This window comes from Hyaena hyaena, unplaced genomic scaffold, assembly GCF_003009895.1.
Source record: "Hyaena hyaena isolate Hyena2069 unplaced genomic scaffold, ASM300989v1 scaffold_1, whole genome shotgun sequence".
Taxonomy (NCBI): Eukaryota; Metazoa; Chordata; class Mammalia; order Carnivora; family Hyaenidae; genus Hyaena; species Hyaena hyaena.
In genome coordinates this window covers 10,985,200-11,001,497 of record NW_024080633.1, presented here as the reverse complement: position 1 = coordinate 11,001,497, position 16,298 = coordinate 10,985,200, and the positions used below count along the sequence as shown (strand labels likewise).

Genomic DNA, 16,298 nt, shown 5'->3' with positions numbered 1-16,298 from the left:
AGCTCCTTTGTAAATAATTTATTACAAGCACAACATGGAGCTCTTGCACTAGAAAGTGGGTTACAAATCTCCTTGATTGCTTTCGTGGGAACAGGAGCCAATGATTTAAGTCCACGTGGCCCCAAGTCACTCAGAATCGCAGGTCAATGTGGGTCCCAGAGCAGAGGCTGGAAAGGCTACGGAAGTTGCATGGTGAGCCCACCTTCACCGACTGCAGCTCAGTGATCCCCCCCCCCTCCTGATGCACAGGTGGGGGGAGGCGGCCCGGGGGCCCCAGGGGAGCGGGCAAAGCTGTGCCGTCAGGTCTTGAGTGAAGGACTACCGAAACCATCTTAACCCCATGTGCCATCTGAGCTCAGGTGGGCTCAGGCTTCACAGCCTGGCCCTCTGTAGTCCCGCATGGTGGCTCCAGGGGCAGGGCCTTGTCCTGGGTCTGCGTCAACGGGTGGACCATGGACATGTGCACATTGAGGTTGTGGGCCTTCTCGAACCGCCGGCCACACTGGTCACAGGCAAAATCCAGCTCAGTCTCAGCCTTGTGTTTAGTCATGTGGTACTTCAAGGATGCCCGCTGGCGGCACTGGAACCCACAGACTTCACACCTGGGGGACAGGGTCAGGTGAGCATGGGCCTGGGTGCCAGTGTGGCCATGAGGAGGGGGCCCCACCCCACACTTACTGCAGAGGCTTGGCTCCAGAGTGGCGCATCTGGTGGACGAGAAGGTGTTTCCGTTGCTTGAAGGTCTGTCCACACTCGTCACAGATATAGTTCCGCACCTCTGAGGGCCAGAGATGGAATAAACATGAAAATGCCCAGCCCTCTCCTGGAGCCTGGTGGCCCGACATGGGGTTTCCTTACACTCAAGGCCCAAGCAAGAGGGCTGTGCAAATCTAATTTTATTCACACACGAAAAGCACTTTTTTAAAGTCTAAGAGAGGGGAGAGAATCCCAAGCAGGCTCTGTTCAGTGTCTGCGCAGAGCCTGACAGGGGGGCCCCAGCTCATAAACTGAGACCATGACCTGAGTGGCAAGCAAGAGTCAGACACCTAATCCACTGGGCCACCCAGATGCTCCAGTGAAAAACATTGCCAGTACACAATTAATGATTAATAGAGCGATCCAAATTGCCTGAAAATGTCACCTGGCTGGGACTTCCTCTTTATCAGATGGGTACGTTGGAAGCCTGTTTTCCTAGAGGAAACCCAACCTATAAAGCTTCACAGACCACAGCTAGTCTAGAAACAGTCCGCGTACTGGGTCCTTGGTGGGGGAGGGGAGACCTGCTTTGGAGATCAATTTCTTAGCTCCTGCACAAAAACTCCACAGTCACTTCTACTGGGCAGGCACCGGGGGGCGGGGGAGGGGGTGGCCCCGAGCTTCTCCCTCACTGCCATCTCCAGTCCCACCTACTCCTTCATCTGTAACACGGGACACAGCCTCACACACGTGACTGTCCTGCACTAGGTACTTTCCACCCTGACGGGGTCGTCTCTCCTCGTGGGTGTTTTAGGAAAACTGCTAGTCGTCGTGACCACTGGGCTCTGAACTGTCACCGGCAGCCTGAAGACCTAATTGAAGGGAATTATCTGCGTCAGGAGGTATCTAAGGTGGCTTAAAACAGAAAACACAGGAAAATGGTTTCACTGTGAAACCAACAAACCTGAACCAACAATAAGATGGGCAAAGTGAAAAAAGCAAATCAGAACGACTTCCTACAGTAATTTCTTTTGCGAGAGCAGAGAGAAGCCCAAGCAGGCCCCATGCGAGCAGCGCAGAGGCCGATGCGGGCTCGATTCCCTGAACCACGAGGTCATGGCCTGGACCGAGACGGAGTCCGACACTCAACTGTCGGTTGCCCCTACAGTAAATTCGGAATGCCACCAGGCAATCCCCACAGACGGCCGGCCACGGGCCCGTGGGGGGGCGTGTGCGAGAGCAGGGCCCCTACCTGTGTGGATCAGCTTCACGTGGCGCTGCAGGTAGCGATCGATCATGAACACCTTGTTGCAGCCGGGGTGGGGGCACGGCCTCTCCCGCACCTCCTCGTGGTGCTCCTTGATGTGCTTCTGCAAGAGCGGCAGCGGGACCCTGAGCGCCCTGGCCGGGACCGTCGCCCGGCTCGCACGGCACGCCCCTCCCGCGGGCCCCACACGGCACCCTTAGGGAGAGTCAGACGTTCCTCACTCAACAAGAGGCGGGTACTTGTCCCGAGAGCGGAGGGCCCCCCTGGGCCACAGCTGCTTCACTTCTCCCCCCACCCCCGGCTCATGTGAGCCCTTGGGGACAAGTCCGCTCTGGACTCCGTGCGCACGGCGGGTCCTCCCGGGCCCCGCCCTTCTCACCTTCATGCCGTCCGCCCCGCGGTACACAGCCGTGCAGCCCTGGTAAGGGCACTTGTAGATGGTGGGCAGCTCCTCCCTGCAACGCAAGGCACACATGGAACTGCGCCCCAAAGGACAGGCCCCCCCACCCCCCGCACTACCCCCGGCCCCCAGGCCCTCACCTCTCACAGCGAAGCTTGTTCTTCCAGCCCGGCTTGGGGCCGGGCTTCTTGCGCATTTTTGGTTCTTCCGCCTTCTTGGCTTCTTTGCTTTCACCCTTTTTACCAGAGACCCTGTGAAGGGGGAAGAAGGAAAGATGTCATCAGACTCCATGACGCTTCTCCCTGTTCCCCAGGCTTCTCTCTCAAGGGGGAGGGGTGGTGGCTGTGTCAGGCTCCCACGCCAACCTGCCTCCGTCCCCGTGCCCGCTGGTGGCCTTACGGACCAACCCCTCGCCACCAGAGTGAGAACACGCCCGGCAAAGCCCGAGCCTCTGTACTGCCGCCTCAGCAAGGCGAGGAATGGGGACCACGCTGGCTGTCAGGACAAATTCACTCCTTAAACCTCAAAACCAAACGCTACTTGGAGGCGCCATGGTGGCGCGGCGAGGCTTTAGGGGTAGTCCCTCCATCAAGATGACCACCAGGCCAGAATAAAAGACCAGAATCAACACTTTTGGAACCCGCTGGGAGGTGCACAGCTCCGGGAAGCAGGCGGGGACCCGGAGGGAGCAGTTTGATCTTGGGGACGGGGCTGGGAGCAGGCAGTGAGGACCTTCCAGCCAGTCTGGCAGGCCCCTGAAGGACTAGCTCCGGTGTAGCAACTAGCCCCCTGCGAGGCCTAGTGAAGACACAGGCACACTTTTCCTTTCCGGGTTAGATCAGCCACTTCCGGGAAGCTGCAGTGTCCGGCAGGCCTACAGCGAACGTCCTCCGCAGGGAAGGGCTGAAGGCTCCGCCCTCACATCAGGACCAAGACAAAGGCACCGTTTTCACTGCTGCTATTGGAAAATTACCTCTGTGCACAAATGACACGGTCTTGTATGTAGAAAACCCTGAAGAATCCACACACACACACACACACACACACACAAATAGACAAAGTCAGCAAGGCTGCAGGGTATAAAATCACACAAAAACTAGTTCTGCTTCTACGTACTAACAACGAACAACATGAAAAATTTTTAAATAACTGATTTGCAACAGCATCGAAAAGAATAAAATGCTGTATGTAGGAATAAATTTAACCTAGAAGGTGAAAACCCGTACACTGAAAACTGCAACACGCTGCTGAAATTAAAGACCTAAGTAAGTACAAAAACATCCCGTGTTTATGGACTGCAGGATTTAACACTGCATCCCGAAATTTATTACACAGCTACGGGAATGAAACTGTGGTGCTGGCACACAAAACAGACGGAAAGACTAACCGAAGAGAACGGAGAGACCAAATATAAACCAACACAAGAACAACAGACTGACTTTTGACAAGGGCGCCAAGACCACTCAATGGGGAAAAGACAGTCTCTTCAACAAATGGTGCTGGGAAAACGGGGTGCCCATGTGCCCAAGAACGTACACGGGCCCTTACCTTCCACCACATACACAACCTAATGGATCAAAGACCTACATTTTAAGAGCTAAAACCCTCAAACTCTTAGAAGAAAACACAACCTTTGATGTGGCAACAGTTCCATAAATATGACATCAAAGACAAAGCCACACAGGGTGGCTGGGTGGCTCAGTCGGTTAAGTGTCCAACTTAGGCTCTGGTCGCGATCTCTCAGCTCATGGGGTTCAGGCCCCATGTCGGGCTCTGTGCTGACAGCCTGGAGCCTGCTTCCGATTCTGTGTCTTCCTCCCTCTCTGTCCGTCCCTCGCTCGTGCTTTTTTTTTTTTTTTTTTAATTTTCTTACTAGTTGTTATTTTTGAGAGAGACAGAGGGTAAGTGGGAGAGGGGCAGAGAGAGACAGGGAGACACGAATCTGAAGCAGCTCCAGGCTCCATGCTGTCAGCACAGAGCCCAATGCGGGGCTCGAACTCACGAACCAGGAGATCGTGACCTGAGCAAAGTCAGATACCTAACTGACTAAGCCACCCAGGTGCCCCCCCCCCACTCTCTCTTAAAAATAATAAAACATCTTAAAAATTAACCAAAAAATTAAAAACAGAAATATCACATGATCCAGTAATTCCACTACTGGGTATTTACCTCCCAAAAAAGAAAACACTGATTTGAAAAGATATGAGTGTGTCTAAAACATAACTCAGCCACAAAAAAGAAAGTCTTGCCATCTGCGACAAGACGGATGGACCTAGAGGGCGTTATGCTAAGTGAACTGAGAGAACATGATTTTACCTGTATGTGGAATCTAAAAACAAAGCTGGAACAGACCTATAAATACAAAGAAGTGATGGGGCGCGGGGGGTGGGGGCAAAACGGGTGCAGGGCAGTGCCAAGTGCAGGCTTCCAATCCTGGAGTGCGGAGCCGGAAGTGCAGCACAGAATGGGGCTGATGGTGCTGTCACAGGGCTGCACGGTGACACACGGAGCTACGCTCGCGAAGCACGCAGCATGACACAACACAGGCAGCTGCTGCGTCACTGTGCCGCACGCCCGACGCTAACACGGTAGGTCGGCTGTACTTCAGTTTAAAAAATAAGCAGGGGAGGGGCGCCTGGGTGGCTTAGTCGGTTAAGCGTCCGACTTTCGCTTGGGTCATGATCTCGCGGTTCGTGGGTTCGAGCCCCGCGTCGGGCTCTGTGCTGACTGCCAGCTCGGAGCCTGGAGCCTGTTTCAGTCTGTGACTCCCTCTCTCTCTGACCCTCCCCTGCTCACGCTGTCTCTCTCTCTCCTAGAAATAAATAAAAAAATATTAAAAAAAAAATAAAAATAAAAAATAAAAAATAAGCAGGGGCGCCCGGGTGGCTCAGTTGGTTAAATCGGACTTCAGCTCAGGTCACGATCTCATGGTTCGTGGGTTTGAGCCCTGCGTCGGGCTCTGTGCTGACAGTGTAGAGCCTCCTTGGGATCCTCTCTGCCTCTTACCTACTTACATGCTCTCTCTCTCTCAAAATAAATAATCTTAAAAAAATAATAAGTAAAAAATAAAATACATTTCAAAATTAAACACATGGGAAAAAACCAATATTGACGAGGGCGTGGAGGAATCTGACTCTCATGCACTGCCGGCGGGCGCGGAAGAGGTGCAGCTGCTGTGGGAAACTGTAAGGCAGTTCCTCAAGGAGTTAAACCCAGAACCGCCGTGTGGCCCGAAGGCTGTGTTTCTGGTGCACCCGGAGAACGGGCTCGTTCAGGTACCTGTGGCCCAGTGTTCATAATATCATTCACAAAAGCCAAAAGGTAGAAACAATCCAAAACGACAGATCAACAAACTGTGGTCGATCCATACAAGAGAATATCCTGTTCAGCCAAGTTCTTTTCTTTAATGTTTAACGTTTATTTATTTTGAGAGCGCGTGCGCGCACACAGGCAGGCGCACCCTGGAGCACACACAGCGGAGGAAGGGCAGAGAGGGCGAGAGAGGAACCCAACCACGCAGGCTCCAGCTTCGGCACCGAGCCCAACTCAGGGCCCAAACTCACAACTGTGAGCTCACAACCGGAGCCGCAATCAAACTCAGACACTTAACCGCCTGAGCCAGCCAGGCCCCCCTGTCAGCCAAGTTCTGATACATGTCACAATACGGGTGCATCTCAGAAACGTGATGTTAAATGGAAGCAGCTTATCAAAAAGGACAAACACACATTTCCACTCCTGTGAGGTACCTGGAGGGAACCAGCTTGGTGGAGGCCAGAGCCTAGGAAATAGGGAGGAAGAAGCCATTACTCAGTGAGTACAGCTTCCGCCTGGGACGATGGGAGTTTAGAAGTAGTGGTGATGGCTCTCACCACTGTTGTTTAACATAGTGCTGAAGTCCTAGCATCAGCCATCAGACAACAAAGGAAATAAAAGGCATCAGAATTGGCAAAGGAGAAGTCAAACTTTCACTTTTCGCAGATGACATGATACTTTACATAGAAAACCCGACAGACTCCACCAGAAGCCTACTCGAGCTGATCCATGAATTCAGCAAAGTCACAGGTTACAAAATCAATGTACAGAAATTGGCTGCATTTTTATACACCAATAATGAAGCAACAGAAAGAGAAATCAAGAAACTGATCCCATTCACAATCGCACAAAAAACCCACAAAATACCTAGGAATAAACCTAACCAAGGATGTAAGAGATCTGTATGATGGAAACTATAGAAAACTTATGAAGGAAATTGAAGAAGACACAAAGAAATGGAAAAACATTCCATGCTCATGGATCGGAAGAATAAATACTGTTAAAATGTCATTGCTACCTAAAGCAATCTACACATTCAATGCAATCCCAATCAAAATTACACCAGCATACTTCTCAAAACTAGAACAAACTATCCTAAAATTTGTACGGAACCACAAAAGACCCCGAATAGCCAAAGTAATAATGAAGGAGAAAACCAAAACGGGAGGCATCACCATCCCAGACGTTAGCCTCTACTGCAAAGCTGTCATCATCAAGACCGTGTGATATTGGCACAAAAACAGACACATAGACCAACGGAGTAGAGAACTCAAAACTGGACCCACAAGTGTACGGCCAACTAATCTTTGACAAAGCAGGAAAGAGTATTCAATGGAAAAGAGCCTCTTTAACAGATGGTGCTGGGAGAACTGGGCAGCAGCACGCAGAAGAACGAAACTAGATCATTTTCTCACACCATACACAAAAATAAACTCAAAATGAAGGACCTGAACGTGAGACAGGAAACCATGAAAACCCTAGAGGAGGAAGCAGGAAACAACCTCCTTGACCTCCACCGCAGCAACTTCTTACTTGACACATCCCCAAAGGCAAGGGAATCAAGAGCAAAAGTGAACTACTGGGACCTCATCAAGATAAAAAACTTCTGGGACGTCTGGGGGGCTCAGCTGGTTGAGCGTCTGACCGGCTCAGGTCACGGTCTCACGGTTCGAGGGTTCAAGCCCCGCGTCGGGCTCTGTGCTGACAGCTCAGAGCCTGGAGCCTGTTTCAGATTCTATGTCTCCCTCTCTCTCTGACGCTCCCCTGCTCATGCTCTCTCTCAGAAATAAAACATTAAAAAAAATTAAAAAAAAAAAAAAGAAAAGGACGTCAGGCTGCCTTTTCAATTTCTGCGTTGTGTTTTCTTGGGTGATGGTGTCGCGCTCCTGTGTTTTCACTCTACTATGAAATGCTCAGCACACTCACGTGCAGCAGCCATTAAGTGCGGGTGTTCTGGGTGTTCTGGGTGTCCTGGGCATGGGCAGGGAGAAAAGTGACCCCATGAACACCAGCCTTCCCTGCCGGGATCTTCTATCCAGAGAGAAAACCCAAATCCTTGAAAAGGGAAGGTCAAGACAAGGGCCCGGGAACAACTCTCCAAGGAGGTGCCAGAGGCAGATGTGAGAGCAGCTGCAGGGCCGGGACCCCGAGCCGCCGAGGACCTCGCTTGGTACAGAAGCAGAAAGAGGTGCGGGGGGCGGTCCCTGCAGGAAATCCCAGGCTGACGGCACAGTCACCGGTGTGCTGCGCCCGAGGGCAGGGCTGGCGCAAAGGCGGGCAGGAGCTGCCCCAGCCCCAGGCCTCCTGCCTGGCACAGGCCACTGAAGCCGCACTCAACGGGCTGGGGGGGGGGCGGGGGTCGGGGGTTAGAAACCACGTGCTGAGCGAGGGCAGGCCGGGGGGGATGAGCCTCGAGCCCCCGTCCCCACTACTCCCACCCGGCGACCCTGCCAGGCAGACGTGGGCTTCGAGGCCACCCGGGGAGGCCCCCCCCCAGACCACGTGGGCACGCGTCGGGACTGCCCTCCTTACTTCTTCTCTGGGTAAGGTTCAAAGGATTCATCTGAGGACTGGGCACTCTGCTTCTTGTCAGTTTCCTCTTCACTCAGGGCATCCCTAGGGGAGAAGAGAGACCCGTTAGCGAGGGCCTGGGGTGCACGGCAGCTCCGACGACACTTCCTGTCTAAAAACACCACCAAATGTCCATACTCCATGTTTTAGCTCTCCTGGAGAGGTCTAAAAACAAATCTAAAATCCCCAGATCTCTGGGCACATCTCCTAACAGAAAGGGCAGGCCAGGGTCACTGAAGTCCAGCAAGCTGACAGCCCCCCAGAAGCCACACTCCCTTCACACCAGGACCCTGAACTTGCAGAGTCTCTCTCTGGGGCCCCTATGCAGCACATGAAGGCCTCAAGGAGGTGGGCTCCTCACGAAGTGGACTCTCCGACTATGGGCCACCTACTGCCCCTAACTGTGAGTGCCCATCCAGCTGACCGGTCAGCCGTCAGCTTGTCACCTTGCAAAGGTCACAAAGTCCAGAAAAAGACGTGTATACCTGTAACCTTCACCCTAAAGTGTAACTCCCCAGTGTGCAGGGCAGCAAGCAGAACCGAGCCTGGCGGGGCCCGGCCGCCCCCACGGGCCAGACTGGAGGCTGGCTGGTGGCCTCTGGGGCAGCTGCGACCCCTCCTGGTCTGGGGGTGTTCCCAGCAAACCCACTTGGGCTCTTCCAGCACCTCATTCATCACCGACACGCCACTGGATTCATGCCAAAAATCGTGCTGTCCGTCTCCCTATTTGGACAAGGGGACATCTGTGTTCCAGCCACAGCTTACGTGGCAGCGTGGAAAGGGTGTGAAGCCCGGCTGGTGTGCGGCTGCCACCACGAGTGGCTCTCAGCTGACAAGGACGAGGTGGCCCCAGGCGCGAACAGTCCCTGCCAGCGGTGTGTCCTCCTTACAGAGCCTCCGCCCCGCGTCAGGATCGCGTCATGACAAAGGGCCAGAGACGGACTTCCCTGTTTGAGTAACATCTACGGCTGGCACAAAGCCATGGCCTTGAAGGAGGCAAGCCAGCAGCAGCACAGGAGCGACCACAGGGCTCTAACTTCCACACCTCCCTGGCTGTGCTCCCCTTACAGATGCGTCGGGTGCGGGAGGCCCTGCGGACCCAGGAGGGCCCCGTCAGAAACAAGCCTGGGGGCGCCCTCGGCCATTCCTCTCCTTCCAGCTGAGAGCGGGAGAGCGTCCTGGCCAGGACACAGGCAGGGAGCCCATAGGTTGGCGGAGTTTGATTTTCCAAGGAGGAATTTTAGGCTATTTAAACCCACTCTTCTCTCACCCCTCAGAAAGGTCACTGAACTCGTCTTTTACCCGATCATCCGAGGTTGAAGACGGAACCTGCTTCTCACCCAACCGCCCTGAGAAACAAAGAACAAGGCTCCCATTACCACCACAGAGGACGGGCAGTGCTCCCGGGCAAGGCGGCCTGCGCTCATCTGGCAACAGAGCCTTCCTCGCGGGAAGCCTGGGGTCCTCCAGCCTTAAACCCCGCCCACCTCCCAGTCCCACCCCCCACAAGGTCCCTGCACAGCCTGACAGGCCACCCCATGTCTAGCACAGGCACGGGTGGCACCAGGCCCTTCCCCGAGGCTCAGACCCAGCTGTGTCAGGAGGGACGGCCCCCTTTGTGCGTGTTCCGAGTCGTTAAGAAAACCATTATTATCAAAGCATCGCATGCACACAGTTGAAAAAGCCAAGCAGTCCTGGGGCGCCTGGGGGCGCAGTCGGCTGAATGTCTGACTCCCGATTTCAGCTCATGTCATGATCCCAGCGCCATGGGATGGAGCCCTGAGTCAGGCTGCGCACTGAGCGTGCAGCCTGCTTAAGCTAGCGCGCTCTCGCGCGCGCTCTCGCACGCGCTCTCTCTCTCTCTCTCTCTCCCCCGGCTCCTCTGCCCCTCTCCCCAGCTCGTGCGCACGCGTACTCTCTCTCTCTCTCTCTGTCTCTAAAAATAAAAAACATAAATAAATAAAAGACCAAGCAGTTCTAAAAACCCTCTGATACGATTCCCTCCTCGGCTCCCAGCATCTGTATGCACCGCTCCCTCCCTCTGTGTGTGTCTCTCTGTCTCTCTGTCTCTCTGTCTCTCTGTCTCTCTGTCTCTCTCTCTCTCTCTCAGAACCATCTGGGCAGCTACACTTTTTTTAAAGTGCCACCAAGAGCGGGAACCAGGAGCCGCCGAGCTGCCGCGCAGACGGGCGCACAGACGGAGGCTGAAGGAAGCGGGAGGGGAAGCCAACTCAGCCATCCCGACACAGAGTCCGTGAACAGCTGCACCCAAAGCACAGGCTGTGGGACTGGGTCCCAGACAAGGGCCCTGTGTTTCCTCTCGGCCAGTTGGCAGAGGAGCCTATCCGCACAAGTCCCACTGGGATGTCACCAGGACGCTGGCGGGGACCCAGGGGAGGACGTGCAGCTGGCCCAAAAGGGCCTCAGAGGCACCAGCTGCCGCCCCACCCCAGGTCCCACAACAAGGGTCCCGTTCTTCTTTCTCCTCTGGCCCCCGGGCCCCAAGCAGGCTTCGAGCAGAAGCCCAGACGGCGGCTGGGCAGCCTTTACGAAACCCACGGGAATAGCGGCCTCGGGCCCTCCCTGTCGTCAGATGCCCGTGAGGAGCTGCTCAAGGAGGCTCCCATCTCCCCCCCCCCCCCCCCCGCCTCTGCGCGCGGCTGCGTGCACACACCGCCCCCGACAGGACTGACGTCCGCTCCCCTGAGGGTGCTGCCTGGCGCAAGCCTAGGAATCCTGATCCAACGGCCCAGAGGAGCTCCTACCTGGGGCCCCACTTGGGGGCAAGCTTGGCTGAAGAGCGGGGCACAGCCCAGGCCCCACAGGGCCGACATCCGAAGGAGGCTGGGCCACGTCCGCGCTGGGCAGCGTCTCGGTCTCGGCTGGAGCCGTGGCGGCTCTGCTCTGGGAGCTGTGAGGCGCGGCCCCTGTAGGGTTGGACCCCCGATGCTGGGCGAGCCACGGGGCCATCTCCTTGTCCCATGTCCACTTGACCGCCAACGCACTGTCCAGCAGGAGGGCGCCACAGCTGGAGTCGGTGTCCATGGTATAGTCGTGGCCTTGGTCACAGCCCCACACGGCTTGGATGACACCGCAGTACTCGGAGGACAGCGTCCTCTGGAGGCTAGGCAGGGCCCCGCAGCTGGCCGCGTGTCCATGCACCCAGGCCACCAAGTCGCGCAGGCCCTGGGGGCTCGAGGTGATCAGGTCCACTGAGGAAAGGCACAGAGACGCCACACCCATGGCCGGTCAGCACCCAGCCCGCCTGGAGCCCACCCACCCACCGCACACAGAGGGCACACTCACCCAGACACGCTCCCTCCTCTGCCCCTGGTGGGGGCTGGGCACCGACCCTGTAAAGCATCAGCGTGGCCGTGAGTGGGGCCAGCCGTGAACAAGACGCAGGTTCACCGGGCTCCTTCCACAGGCCACCTCTCACGCATGCAGTCTGGCCCTTACGCCCAGAGCCCTCTGTGGCCCTCCCCGCCCCCGAGCATGTCTGTCCGTCTCCCTCACACCAGTCACACTGGTGGGCACACATGTCAGCTGCTCTAAGCCCGGTCGTCTCCCCACTGCAGAGGCTCCCCGGCACGCCCTGTGCCCAGATCAGCCCCAGGACGCAGGGCACGTGGCCCCTGACGCCCAGCACACGAAGGGAGGAGGGAGTGCCTACTTGGCGCAAGTCTTCCGGTGGCCCGCTGGGGAGGCGTTGACTCTCTGCAGGAAGGACGTGAGGAGGCCGTGGCACTGGTAGAACTGGGCGTGGCAGTTCTTGCAGACGAACGGAGACAGGGCTGGGTCCTGGTGGACAGCCACCCCCAGCAGATGCTGGAAGTCCCTGACGAACACGCGCTCCCCCGGGGGCGGGCGGTCTGCGCTCTCCCCGGGTGCCCTGCCAGAAATGCTGCGGAGGCTCCTGGAGGAGAACTTCCCGTGGCAGAGGCGACAGTGCCCCATGGCAAGAGCCCGGCCTGGTCCTGGGCAAGCACGGAGGACAGGAAGTCAGCTGGCAAGGCTGCTCGCTGTGCGGGGCGTGGAAGACACACGCTCCCAGGAAGCGGGCGACCGGCCCGCGGGGAGGTGAGGCCCATGCTCTGCCACCCTCCCAGTCAGCGCGGAGAGGAACCCTGCGTGCCGCTTTCCCACACCAGTCCCTTCAACACGAGGCCAGTCTGAGCCAAAGGCAGGGCTCTGGCTCTGGGCTCCTGGCTGAACCCAGCCTTTTGGGAGATGTGGTCAGTGGAGGACCTTCTGGCCCAGAAAACCTTCCGGATAATTCTAGTGCTTCTCCAACAAGGCTGCAATTACTCTAATAACAAAACCAGACAAGGACACCACAAGAAAAGAAAACTACGGGCCAATATCCCTGATGAACCCAGCTGCAAATATCCGCAGCAAAACATCTGCAAACCAAACGCAACAATACATTAAAAGGCTCATATGACACGATCCAGCGGGATTTATTCCAGGGGCGTGAAGATGGTCCGACATCCACAAACCAATCAACGTGACACAACAGCAAAATGAAGGATTAAAATCACGAGCATTTCGACAGATGCAGAGAAAAGTATCTAACAAAATTCAATGCCCATTCACGATTAAAACTCTGAAAAACTGGGTAGAGAGGGAATGTACCTCAACATAATAAAGGCCACAGATAACAAGCCCATGGTTAGGTCGTACTCACAGGTGAAAAGCTGAAAGCTTTCCTCTCAGATTAGGAACAAGGATGCTCACTCTCATCATTTTTATTCAACACAGTGCCAGAAGTCCTAGCCAAAGCAATTAAGCAAGAAAAGAAATAGGAGATATCCAAATAAGACAAACAGAAGCAAAAAAACTGTCTGTACTTGCAAATAATATGGTATTTATAGAAAACCCTAAAGACTCCACCAAAAGACTCTTAAGAATAAACAAATTCAATAAAGTTGCAGGATACAAAATCAATAATGAGCTATCAGAAAACAAATTAAAAAAACAGTCTTATGGCGCCTGTGGGCCTGTGGCTCAGTCGGTTAAGCGTCCGACTTCGGTTCAGGTTATGATCTCACAGTTCGTGGGTTTGAGCCCCGCGTCGGGCTCTGTGCTGACAGCTCAGAGCCGGGAGCTGCTTCAGATTCTGTGTCTCCCTCTCTCTCTGCCCCTCCCCTGCTCACGATGTCTCTCTCTCTCTCTCTCTCTCTCAGAAATAAATAAAACATTAAAAAAACTTTTTTAAAAAAGAAAAGAAGGGGCGCCCGGGTGGCTTAGTCGGTTAAGCATCCAGCTTTCGCTTAGGTCATGATCTCGCTGTTTGTGGGTTCGAGCCCCTCGTTGGGCTCTGTGCTGACTGCCAGCTCAGAGCCTGGAGCCTGTTTCAGAGTCTGTGACTCCCTCTCTCTCTGACCCTCCCCTGCTCACGCTGTCTTTCTCTCTCCTAGAAATAAAAAAAATTAAAAAGAAAACAGTCTCACAACTGCATCAAAAAGAATAAAATACCTAAGAATGAATTTAACCAAGGAGGTGAAAAACCTCACGCTGAAAACTATAAAATGCCGATGAAAGAAATTGGAGACACAAATAAAGGAGTGTTCTGCACTCGTGGATTAGAAAAACACTGTTAAAATGTTCATGCTACTGAAAACCATCTATACATTCAATGCAACCTTGATCAAAATTCCAGTGACATTTTCCCCAGAAAAACAACAATCTTAAAATTTATATGAAACCACAAAAGATGCCAAGAGCCAAAGTAATCTTGAGAAAAAATAAAGCTGAAAGCATCATACTTCTTGATTTCAAATTATATTACAGAACCACAGTAATCAAAACAGTACAAAACAGGCATAAAAACAGATGCACAGATTAACAGAATAGAAAAGACAGCCCAGAAATAAAACCATACGTATGTGTGGGCAATTAATTGACAACAAAGGAGTTAAGAGTATATAATGGCTTAAGTGTCCAACTTCAGCTCAGGTCATGATCTCACGTTAGTTGGGGTCCTGAGACGGGCTCTGTGCTGACAGCTCAGAGTCTGGAGCCTGTTTCGGATTCTGTGTCTCCCTCTCTCTCTGTCCCTCCCTCCCTGTGCTGTGTGTCTCTCTCTCAAAAAATTAATTATTATTAAAAAATTTTTTTTAATGTTTTATTTATTTTTGAGAGAGAGAAAGCGTGAGCACGGGAGAGTCAGAGAGAGAGAGGGAGACACAGAATCTGAAGCAGCTCCAGGCTCCGAGCTGTCAGCACAGAGCCCGACGTGGGGCTCAAACCCACAAACCGTGAGATCATGACCTGGGCTGAAGTAGGACGCTTAACCGACTGAGCCACCCAGGCGCCCCAAGTAATTAATTTTTTAAAACGACACACTGGAGCGTCTGAGTGGCTCAGGTTTACGTTAAGCATGGACTCTTGAGCTCACTCAGGTCGTACCTCAGGATTCCTGAGTTCCAGCCTCTAAACAGGCTCTGTGCTGATGATGCAAAGCCCGTTTGGGATTCTTCTCTCTGCTCCTCCCCTGCTTGTGCGCCCTCCCTCCCCCTCTTCTCAAAATAAAGAAATAAACTTAAAAAGACACATACTTTTTTTTTTTTTTTTTACTAAATGCCTTCACAGCTATAGAACTTCCAAAAAGACGCTAGAAACTTCCTTCCTCCTCAAACCATGCTCCTGAGACCAGCCCTGAAGAAGCGTCCTCCAGGATCCACGCCCTGAGCCTGCGGTCAGCGCGGCGAATACGAGGCCAGCCCACCTCCCGGTCCCCCAGGGGGATTCCACGAGCGAAGGCACAATCCATCACACGAAGGCGAGGCGCGGGCTCACGCGGATCCCACCCTCGGGCGAGCAGCTCGGGCACTTTGCGCCCTCTGTTCTGTTCTGTTCTGTTCTAAGGAAGAGGAAACAGGCTCAGAGAGGTTCAGCATCTACCTCAAAGCCACCGGGCTCACGGCAAAGCCAGGACCGAAACTCTGGCCGGCCAGACTGCAAAACTCAAGCAATCGTTACTTAATGAGCGAAGAGTGGGCACGGAAGGGTCAGCGGCCTTGCGAAACGTCACCCCGAGCAGGGTGCCGCGGACGCCGAGCACAGGCCGCTCTCACTCCTTCGCTGCGCGGAGGCCTGGTCGGCCGAGCGGTCCAGGGACGCCGAGGCGGAGACGCCGCGGTCACGGGAGCCCCGGGCTCCGCCCGCCCACCCGCGACTCGCCCCCGTGCGCCCGGCCGGACCCACCTGCCTCGTCGGCGCCGTCCTCGCCCGTGTCCCCGCGGGCCCGCGCCAGGCCCCAGCCCAGCCGGGCCGCCACCAGGGCCGCAGCCTCGTCCACGCTCGGCCCGCTGCGGGCCGGGCGGCCACGGGTCCGGCCGCTGCCGCCGGCGCCCCCGCGCTGCCCCGCCGTCCCAGGCGACAGGAAGCGACCGAGCCGGTCCCGCTTCATGGCGGCGGCCGCGGCTACAGCCCGGCCCGGGCGCTCCGCCCCGCCTGGGTCCCGCTGGGCTCGGTTCGGCTCGGCTCGGCCCCGCTCGGCGCCACTCGACCCTGTTCGACCCGGCTCGGCTCGGCTCGGCCCCGCTCGGTAGGCTGGGCCCGGCCGCTAGGCCGAGGTGCGTCCCGCTCGGCCCAGAGCGTCGCGTCAGCTCAGCTGGACTGTGCTCGCTCGTTTCCGCTCGACTCCGCCGTTCGGCTCCGTTCGGCTCCGTTCGGCTCCGTTCGGCTCCGTTCGGCTCCCTGGAAACGGGGCCGGACGGAGCAAGTGGGGACGGGCGGGGCGAGAGGGGCGGGGCGAGAGGGGCGGGGCGCGAAGGGAAGGGCGAGGAGAGGGGGCAGGGGCGCCCTGAAGGGAGCGAGGGGCGACGCGGCAAAGCCTAGGCGTTTGGCATGTCACGAACTTGGAACGTGGGTGCCGACTGTCGCACTTACGCGCTCGCAGCCACTTCGCGAGGCCACCTGCGATCGCCACCGCCCCTTCGGCAACGGGAGGTCAGGGCGAGGCGCGTTATGGCTGGGGCCGCCGGAAGTGCTGCCGCGTCGACCCCGCCCCTTCCGGAGGTCCAGTGCTCGGGCGGTGCCGGCCCC

The 16,298-nt window shown here is 55.6% G+C and overlaps 1 protein-coding gene across 1 annotated transcript; it reads right to left on the bottom strand.

The window, feature by feature from the left end:
- Window positions 1–3: 3 nt before the first annotated feature.
- Window positions 4–16,215, bottom strand: ZNF276 (zinc finger protein 276). Its single transcript, XM_039226714.1, has 12 exons — window positions 16,143–16,215; window positions 15,456–15,950; window positions 11,920–12,223; window positions 11,553–11,599; window positions 11,012–11,458; window positions 9,517–9,595; window positions 8,208–8,291; window positions 2,504–2,614; window positions 2,343–2,418; window positions 1,949–2,066; window positions 679–778; window positions 4–602 (listed from the first exon to the last, which is right to left on the bottom strand). The coding sequence occupies exons 2-12, from the start codon at window positions 15,658–15,660 to the stop codon at window positions 356–358; spliced, it is 1,818 nt and encodes a 605-aa protein (XP_039082645.1). The 5' UTR covers window positions 15,661–15,950; window positions 16,143–16,215; the 3' UTR covers window positions 4–355.
- Window positions 16,216–16,298: the final 83 nt, after the last annotated feature.